Source organism: Odontomachus brunneus, unplaced genomic scaffold, assembly GCF_010583005.1.
Source record: "Odontomachus brunneus isolate Ranch 3 - 2012 unplaced genomic scaffold, Obru_v1 Obru_scaffold_001, whole genome shotgun sequence".
Lineage (NCBI taxonomy): Eukaryota > Metazoa > Arthropoda > Insecta > Hymenoptera > Formicidae > Odontomachus > Odontomachus brunneus.
This window is the reverse complement of record NW_022639451.1, coordinates 7,193,464-7,203,984: the sequence shown is the minus strand read 5'-3', so window position 1 is coordinate 7,203,984 and position 10,521 is coordinate 7,193,464. Positions and strand designations below refer to the sequence as shown.

General features: G+C 32.3%; 2 protein-coding genes across 5 annotated transcripts in view; both read right to left on the bottom strand.

The window, feature by feature from the left end:
- Positions 1-10,521, bottom strand: part of LOC116840803 — a 57,252-nt gene that overhangs the window by 36,433 nt on the left and 10,298 nt on the right. The window contains exon 3 of one of the 4 annotated variants that reach the window (XR_004377495.1): positions 8,894-9,127. The exons of 2 other annotated variants lie outside the window; for them this stretch is intronic. The gene's annotated coding sequence lies outside the window, so the exon portion shown is untranslated. Of the gene's footprint in view, positions 1-8,893; positions 9,128-10,521 lie in introns of those variants that run through there. One more of the 4 variants, XR_004377490.1, reaches the window with a different exon arrangement.
- Positions 4,436-7,319, bottom strand: LOC116840502. Its single transcript, XM_032807348.1, has 2 exons — positions 6,344-7,319; positions 4,436-6,208 (listed from the first exon to the last, which is right to left on the bottom strand). The coding sequence occupies exon 2, from the start codon at positions 6,054-6,056 to the stop codon at positions 4,464-4,466; it is 1,593 nt and encodes a 530-aa protein (XP_032663239.1). The 5' UTR covers positions 6,057-6,208; positions 6,344-7,319; the 3' UTR covers positions 4,436-4,463.

The window sequence follows — 10,521 nt, the reverse complement described above, 5'->3', positions numbered from 1 at the left end:
GTTTCGAGATATTAATTAAAATGGTTGAGCATATCAGAGCCCGGCAACACGGCAGGCGGGACATACGGCTCGCCGCGTCCGGCAAAAAAAATGGACGATTGCTCGCGGGCCTATCTTATAGGCCAGAGAGATGGGCCGTTTGACATATTGAAATGAGTAGCTTCCGTGTGTGCGCCCGTGTATGTGTGCGTTCTTCCATTTTCTTCGCCGACCGCTGCGAACCGTATGTCCCGCCTGTCGCGTCGCGAGTTCTAATTTGTCCAACTATTTTAATTAATATCTCGAAATTTTACGTGGTCGTTTGAAAAAACTTTATATATTACTTGATTCCAATGCTACATCACATTTAAAAATTCTCACCGACACTGGCGGGACTCGAACTTGGACTCTGCCTAAGGCATCTCTAAGATTATGAATCTGTTGTTTTAGACACTATGCCACTTCTTCAATCGATATAAGCGTCTTACATTTTATTTATATATGTTGTGATTAACACAGTAATATAATTTTTTTATAATATAACTTTTTTTATAATATAACTTAATAAAATTTTAATAAAAATTATATTTTTCGTACTTTTATTATTAATTTAACTCTTAGCTAATAAGATGAGGTCTACAAAATCAAACAGTTTTTAATTAAATTTGTTAATTTCAATTTAATTAAATTTACTTATCTCAATTATTAATTGAACGACCTCTAATTCCCTCCGCTGATATCAATCATCAGTTGAACGGTCTTTAATTGAAATCAATCATTAATCAAATGGTCTTTGATTAAATTTGTTAAAACTCCAATTGAACGGTCTTCAAGTGAGTTTTCTCATATCAATTATCAATTGAACACAATAATTGGTTAAAAAATAATTAATTTCTCGTAATTCTGATATACAGGGTGTCCCGCGTAAGATGGACCAAAAGAAAAATGTAAGTAGAACACATTAAAGTGAACAAAAATTATATAGGCCATTTTTCAAACAACCACGTAAAATTTTGAGATATTAATTAAAATAGTTGAGCATATCAGAGCGCGACGACACGGCAGGCGGGACATACGGCTCGCCGCGTCCGGCGAAAAAAATGGACGATTGCTCGCGGGCCTATCTTATAGGCCAGAAATGGATCGTTTGACATACTGAAATGAGTAGCTCCGTGTGTGCGTCCGTGTACATGTGCGTTCTTCCATTTTTTTTGCCGGCCGCGGCGAGCCGTATATGCCTAAATATTTTAATTAATATCTCGAAATTTTACGTGGTTGTTTGAAAAATGACCTATACAATTTTTGTTTAGTTTTATGTGTTCTATTTATATTTTTCTTTTCGTACGTCTTACGCAGGACACCCTGTATACTATGTCTATGATCTTAGAAACAGAAATAACTACTTTAAAACAAGAAATAAATTTGACAAAACGTAGTATAATACGCTTGTTAAAAGACAAGCGACTTTAAGGGGGGAATTACATAGAAAAGAAATTTTTTAGCCATTTTTTTTTGTTGCATCTTCTTAAAATATATACATTTGAAAATATTTGTGTTAAGATAGAAGGATAACGAAAAATTGACGAAGCAGAAGCGGTTTGAATACAAAGGCGCGCTGGTCTTAAGTATCGTTACTAATTGTAAATCGCGCGAAGGTCCTCTTCACTTACTATCTGGACGAACAGATCAGACGTCACGTACAGAGAAGAAAGAGTACGAGATTGAGAAATGCTAAAAAAAATAATGAAAGCATCAGAGGCAAAGGAGTTAGAAACCTAACAGGCAAAATTATCCATGATCTCACGAAATATTATTTCGTGTTGGTTATTAGACGGCATCCGAACTCGATGGAAGATATGAGAATTAAATTTTGGGTCACTTATTTTCATAAAAGTTCCAGCGACAAACAACCTTAGCATATGCAATGTCCGCCGAGTTCATCAAGCTGGTGTGCGTAGCGACGCGTTGAGACGCAGGGAACTTTAGATGATTTTAAAAACAATTACCAGTCTTTAAATGAAAAAATTCTCCAAGTAATAAAGCCAATACACGAAGATCTCTTAAGAGACGACCTTCTGACGAGATGTTTGGGTGTAAACACGCAAAATAATAACGAAAGTCTCAATTCGATGATTTGGCACTTCGTACCAAATATATACAAGTAGGCTTAAAAACAACGGAAATAGCGATATTTCTAGCCGTTGCTATTTTTAACGAAGGATATGCACCTATTTTGAAAATTTTGTCAGTCATGGGCGTGAAAATCGGCAAAAGAGCGGAAATGTTTGCACCTTAATAAGACCACGAACACATTGATCGCACTGAGCATAAATTTTCTATTGAGACTCAGAGGGCTAGATCCAAAAGCTTTGAGAGAAAAGTGGCCTCTGGAAAACTTTTTGAGGAAGATGAGGATTCATTTTATGCACCTGTAATAGCTGATTGATTGTAAGTTCAAAGAGTTTGTTACTATCTATATGGAAAATACACATAAATTTTTAAACGCATTTTTCTGAAAACGACATTTTCTTAAATTGTCGACACGATTACGCAAAAACTACTGAACCGAATAACTTGAAATTTTTATACAATGTACAATAGACGTGTATGTGTAGTTTTCGCCCCAACCTCGAACACAGTTATATTTTATTTTATTTATTTTTTTAACATGATTAAATGTGGAAAAATAACTTCAATTTCGATACTTTTTTTCTTTGTATAGTCATTATTTTTTAAAACTTGGCTTTATTGCCTTCATTTTGGGCTGCCGTATATTTGGTACCGTATATTTTTAAAATCTTTCTTATTTCTTGGTTTCAGAGTAGTGAGAGGTTCGGAATTATGTCGACAGCAAACACAGAACTCGCAAACGGATGACTGCATTTTTATCTATAATTACAAAGTGGATCGGTTCTTGTGATTCAATAAAATTTATTTTATACTTTAAATATTAACGAATACACTGTGTAAATTTCAAATCTATTGATCCTACCGTTTCCATTAAAAAATTTGTAAAAATAGCCTTAAAAACGGCCTTCCGCATGTAATTCCCCCTTTTAATAGAGAATCACATTATTAACTAAATAAAAAGGGGATGTAAAGATAAAATTTAAACTTTCATACAAAATATATTAAAACATGTAAGACTTCAAATTTCATATTCCTTCAATCACTCTTAAGTATGTAATATTGTTTTTTTTAATGATGTTATTTCAACTAATCTTTGTTATGTATGTGGAATCGCAAAAATAATGTATATTTATATTTTCTCTGTTTCAAAAACTGAAGGAAAGTATGTATATTTTTATGTATTATATAATATTCTTGGACTATTATAAGAATATTATATTAATCTTTAATAATATTCATATAATATTCTAGGAATATTAAGAGCTTATAGAGTAATCCTAACAACACAAGACCAAAATTGTTTAGTTCTTATAAAAATACATGATATTAAATGATCAAAATATATAACTAACAAGGAAACGGTCGGGGGCGTCCCTCACCGAATTTAATGAGCATTGGATATGTTGTAGAGCATAAAAAAACATTAGACACGTATTTTTTTTTATGTGCTTATCTCGAGGTTTAGGGGTTGAAACCACCCCTTGAAAAAAACGGACTTTTTCATTTTTATTTAATATTTCCTAAAATATGAGGTATATGAAAAAATATTTCAGACAAAAGTTTTACAGTATCTTATGCCCTTTCCATCGGTCTATTCAAATTTTTTAAAATGCAATATTTCACCCCCCCCCTCCCTCACCCCTTCGTCACCTTTGCAAATTTTTAAGTTTTTGTAAGGACAAAAATTAAAAAGCATTTCATGCCAAATCCATCGATATATAATAATAGTATGGTTCCTCGATTCAATTCTTGGCAAAACTACATGACTGATAACTTCGCGTTATAGGCACCGCGTTGTGCGAGTAGGTAAGTACTGTACGTTGCGTTGGATTACTTCTCTTCACTTGCGCTATGTTTTATAACTACTTGCGCATATTTTCTCATATTACAAGATAAAAACGAATTAATTCTAATCATATGATATGTAATATACGAAATAAAGACGTAAGCAGAGATAAACAACAGTAAGCATATATAACAACAGTAGCAAATGTGCGCGGCGTCGCAATTTGTACAGAAGTTTTCAATGTATATTAAATATGTTTACTGCAAAGTAAATTGATACAAGATCAAGGCAGGTTAAAATAAAATTGTAATGCATGAAATAAAAGAAACACATATTCTATTACTTTTGCAAGAGAGAGAAAGCGTGTAATGTGAATATACAATATATAATTACTAATTGCTAAAGATAACAGAGAACTCCGGATAAATTATGGAATAGTAATATAAGGAAACAAAGTAGAAAGGAATAATAAATTGTAGTAGAACAATATTTGACAATAATATTTATTTAACAATATATTTTAAAGCAACAGTACAGAATTTGCATATGAACGGATAATGTATTATATTTATTGCACATATTCGTTACAAAGATGATGATCATGGAAAAAATGTGTAATACAAAGCGATTTTTTACACCAAGAACAAGTAATTATGGCAGTTTCGCCACAAATATCGCAATTTACTTTCGAATCCCTTTGGAAACAAAATTCAACCGGTGTTTGAAACTCTGTTGGTCTAATCTCTACATATCCACTTTTAAACCATGCATATCGAAATAAACTTTGAAACCTAGGCGACGAGAATTGATGGTGCGTTAATGATTGTAATTTCAAAATATTATTTCTAGTATGAAGTTCAATTGCAAGATTTAACAATAAAACAGTATCAGAAAAATGTCTAATAAAATTTTTCCATAATCGGAAGCCGTATACATCTAATGGCTGTATTTGTCCTGTTGTACCGGCTGGAATTGTTAGAAAAACAATATCTGTTGCATAATCTGTTCTAGTTTCCGCTATTATGTTGGGACAATGCCCACTCCAAGAATCTAATAATAATACAGATTGTGGCCCAACATTCGGAAAAAATACTTCTTTCAACCAGGTTTTTACATGATTTGACGTTAATTTTCCTGATGTAGAAGCCGTAACAAAAATATTAGGCGCTTTGAACATAGTTTCCTGTACTCTAGGACCAAATGTTCCTGTTACTTCCTTTAAAACAATGAAAAGCGGAGACAATAATCTACCATCCGCTGAAATTGTCGGCTGTATAGTATAACTATGCGTAGTTGCTGATATGGACTGTACTACAGATTCTATCTTTTTTGTGCCTTTATGTGATAACGTACGACCGGAATGAAATTCTAACTGAAATCCGCTCTGATCAGAATTATAAATATTTTCTAATCCATATCTACCAATGTAATATTTTACGTTTTCAATAAATGTATTGCATTTATTTTCAAAATTTGATTTTGATAATAAGGATTTTTTCGTGACAAATTTGGTTATTTTCCGAGACACAATATTATATGCAATTTTGAATCTTTTTACCCACGTCATTGAAGCTTTGAATTTGTCCACATTTTCTTCTTCTTGCGCTCGAGATGCCCATCGAGCGATGTCAATGTCATGAATAATCATTCCTTTTTCAAGTGCTTCATTGAAGCGATTTAGTGTGTATTGAGATATCCTTTTTAATTTTTCTGTTCTACTACCGCCTTCATTTACTTGGTTGTCCCACCGTCGTAATTGTCGTATAGATGTTACCTTTCTAAATCTTCTTTTAACTCCTTCAAGCGATCTTGCTCCTGTTTTACCGCTCTTCCAATAATCTATTGCTTGTTTTTTATAGTCATGTGATATACTTGCTTCAACGGAAGCGCAAATAACTTCTTCTGGAAGATATTCTTGCCCTTCATTTTCTTGTAATAAATCAACATTTTCTGCTTCTGGAACTTCATATGTATTGTAAAAATCTAAAGTATCCTCCTGTTCTATTTCAAATTCATTATCATTTTCTACTTCTCTCAACATATATTCAATCTTCTCGTTCATTTCAATTTCCTTTAGAGTTATTGGACTTTGTGGAGGATTAAGAACATTGAAAGTTGCATAAAGCAACGTAATAACGTTCAAGGCATTAAATTGCATCATTCTGATAAAAAATATTAAAATAAAGTATGTCTTTTGAACTGTGATTATATAAAAAAAAAATATATACTTTATAATAAATGCAGTGGTCTTCTGTTAGTTCTAATGCCGCTTCTTTTGCTTCTCTTTGTTGATACCAAAAATATGTAGTGAATCTAAAATAAATCAATGTCGTGATAATGGAGAAACAGCTTTATAAAAGATATAGAGAGATAGATCACATAGGTGTTATGAAATTTTAAATAAACAAAAAAATAAAATTTATCAACTTATAACAATTTTAGTAGTACCTTTTAAATATTCGTCGAAACATCAATCACAACATTTTATTAGCAAATGATTCTTTAGATACAAAGTCAGAGAATTACGTAAAAAGTGATAGAAAATGATGAGTTACAATAATACAATACTTTAATTACACATGGCACACATGTATGTGTATCCAAAATTAATAACTATAATTATAATTGCACAATTATCACAACGCACAACTCTTTACTTTGTCAACTCACGAGTTAAAATGTCAGTCTTCCGGTACAACGGACATTTATATAGTGGCTATATGGTATGTATATACAATCTATTTTTACCAATGACGATCGCATGATTCTATTCCTGAACGTCGTTTGGCACGACGTTTGCGATCTTCAAAACAACAATATACAGGGTGACTCATTTTAATTAATGCACTCAAATATCTCAAAACCTGTAAGTTTTAGAAGGAAACGTTTTAGACAAAAGTTGTATGGTTTAAGGGGGACATAGATTCCAATGTGAGTCATGTGGTAGATGTCGTTTTCAAGAAATTTTAAAGGTAACGAATTTCTTAAATGAAACTCGGATATTTTTATCGACGACTGTACTTCAGATATATTCTTAAGTGATTAAGCATATATGTAAGAAAATATTTCATATACCATCTGTGCAGTGCAAAAACAAGGTCAACTAGTGCGTCATAGTTTTTCAGTAACAATATTAAGTCACTCATATTAATATATTTTGCAATCATTTTCCGCATAGAAACAGAATCATGTGATCGTGATTAGTAAAAATAGAATCATTCGATTGTATTACGTTCTATATAGCCGACGCCGCGCACAATTGCTACTGTTGTTACATAAGCATATTTATCTCTGCTTACGTCTTTATTTCGTATATTACATATCATATGATTAGAATTAATTCGTTTTTATCTTGTAATATGAGAAAATATGCGCAAGTAGTTATAAAACATAGCGCAAGTGAAGAGAAGTAATCCAACGCAACGTACAGTACTTACCTACTCGCACAACGCGGTGCCTATAACGCGAAGTTATCAGTCATGTAGTTTTGCCAAGAATTGAATCGAGGAACCATACTATTATTATATATCGATGGATTTGGCATGAAATGCTTTTTAATTTTTGTCCTTACAAAAACTTAAAAATTTGCAAAGGTGACGAAGGGGAGAGGGAGGGGGGGGGGGAAATATTGCATTTAAAAAAATTTGAATAGACCGATGGAAAGGGCATAAGATACTGTAAAACTTTTGTCTGAAATATTTTTTCATATACCTCATATTTTAGGAAATATTAAATAAAAATGAAAAAGTCCGTTTTTTTCAAGGGGTGGTTTCAACCCCTAAACCTCGAGATAAGCACATAAAAAAAAATACGTGTCTAATGTTTTTTGATGCTCTACAACATATCCAATGCTCATCAAATTCGGTGAGGGACGCCCCCGACCGTTTCCTTGTAAGTGAAAGTTAAAATATTAAAATGGAAATATTTAATTGGAAATTTTATTATTAGCACACAAAAGATATGAAAAGTTATTAAATTTTCTTTGATATTTTTGCTATTTCTCAGTTTGATATTTTTTGCATTAACACCTATTATATATAGGGTGTCTCAGACCTCCATGATAACTCTTTGTAAGAATGGATTGAGGTGAGCAAAAAAGTCCTGTGTCGTTTTGCGATATTCGTAATAGTTTTCGAGAAATTAATTATTTTGTCTCAGCTAATGAGAGCAGAAGAAGCGGTAGCTGAAAGAAAGATGTCTTCGACCGGCGCGCGATCGTGATACACGCGAATCGCGACTCACTGCGTCTTTCCGCCCATAGCTACGAAACACAGCGTGGTTTGATACACTAATACATGTGCATGACATATCCGTGTGCTGAATCGAAACCAAATCGATGCTGTGTCGTTGCTTCGGTTATACACGTGTATATAGAGATGAAACAACGAAGCGGCAACACACTTTTAGATTCGGCGTCGATTCGGCACACAGATATGTCATGTACATGTGTTAGTGTATCAAATCCTCGAGCTGAGACAAAATAATTAATTTCTCGAAAATTATTGCGAATATCGTAAAACGGTACAGGACTTGCTCACCTCAATCCGTTCTACGTTCTCACAAAGGGTCATCATGGAGGTCAGGGTAGCGATCATACATTTTTCACGTGAACTTTATTTTCATTTTTCACTTTTCACTGTAAGTTATTTCACATAAAAAGTGAACAATGAAAATGTGGAAAGCAATATTTATGTAATATAAATTATTAAAATTAAAATGTAATTACAATATACACAATGTAACATATAACATATTAATAAGCATTATACAACTTAAATTTATAGTCATAATATAATATAATAATACAATATGAGTAAATTTAATAAATGAGACGAACGTAACCGTGAAAGGTGAATTCTCAAAACGTGAAATATTTCACGTGAGCTTTCAGTTTGCTCGTAGATGTTCTTCTTTATATGTAAATTGTGTAAGTTTCCATGAAAATTTTTAAGCATCAAGCGATGCAGTTTAAATGTGAAAAATAATGTAATACTACGCTCGCATATTATGTACAAAGTAGAATTTCTTATAGTGACTTTAATTTTTATGGTTATACGATAATTGGCATTTGACATAAGAATCCTACGTCCATTAAAAATGAACAACGAAAGCCAATTGAAGCGTGATGATGTATAGGCAGTGAACGCATATTTGTGTTATGTTGCATTACTGTTAGCACTGTATTGAACACCTTTGTATTGTTTTATATCACTTTGTGTTACATGTATCTTACTGGAAAGCAAATATAATATGTTAGAAAGCAAGCAGATATAAGTACAGATATGTTATATTACACTTGTTAAATGAGAAATTATTATATTGATATTATATTATTGTTACTTCATATTTAGAGTAGTGATAAAAAAAGAATATGGTATATATAATTAAATATACCCGAGCAAAAATATATCTAGTAGAGTAGATTTCAAGACTAGTAGCTAGATAGTAATGACTAGGTAAATTTTCTAGCCAGTCACTAGCTCGTGATTGGCTAAATATTCTTACGCAATCTTTTGAATGTCAGGACTGTCTAGTAACTATACCAATTATATAAATAGTGGCTAGATGAAAAATATTACACAGTAACGAGATAGAAATTCATCGATATATCCTGAGTACAGATTGGACATCAGAATTGTCTAATAGCTATATCATTTACAGTGCTTAGACGAAAAACATTACACAATGGGCGCGTTCAGCGGAAAAAGCGCTCAGTGAACAATCAGCGATTATTGGTTCTTACTGTTAGATCCCTAAATCTAAACCAATTGACGAATTACTCAACTGTTGTGCAACTATTAAGTTCGCTGAACGCACCCAATAACGAGATAGAAAATCACGGGTAAATCCTGAATAGAAATTGGATATCAAAACTGTCTATCCACTAGATAGTAAATTTGTTTATAAATAATGACGATGTAATACATAAATTTACTATCTAATGGATAAACAGTTTTGACATCTAATTTTTATTCTGGATTTACAGTACATTGCCATTAGACAGTTATTAAACAGCATTTGATATTCAACTTCTATTTAGGATTTACTGAATTTTCCATCTCGTCACTGTGTAATTTTTTTCATCTAGACATTAGATAAAACAGCGTTGAGTAAACCATATGTAGCTAATATAAAACGTCTACTAGTGATTATAGTAGTGGTCTAGCAAGTAAAGTGCCAGACTCAAGAGCCAAAGATCTTTCAGGTTTCAAGTCCCGAAGTATAAAATGAATTTTTCCAGTAGAATGGAAATAATACGTAATGAAGAAGAACAGAAAACCAAACTCTATTGAATCACACCTCTCCTCTAAAGAGATAAAGAGAGAGAGAAAGGAAAATTATCGAAGAGAAATAATTTTTTCGTTTTTGCTATCTACTCACTGTCTAGTGCAGGCTAGATAGTTACAAGTTATTTTTTTGTATCTAGCTACTAGCTAATTTTTCTAGTACAACCACTAGGAGAAGTGAGCGTTACATTCTTAGCTAGTAGATAGCAAGTACTACCAGCTAGTAGCGATGTAAGACGCAACTTTTCTGTGTCATTATTAGACAATCACTAGATTCAATTTTTGCTCAGGTATATATATATATATATATATATATATATATATATATATATATATATA

Coding starts and splice junctions, on each gene's coding strand:
- LOC116840502 (XM_032807348.1), bottom strand. CDS start 6,056: ATGATGCAATTTAATGCCTTGAACGTTATTACGTTGCTTTATGCAACT.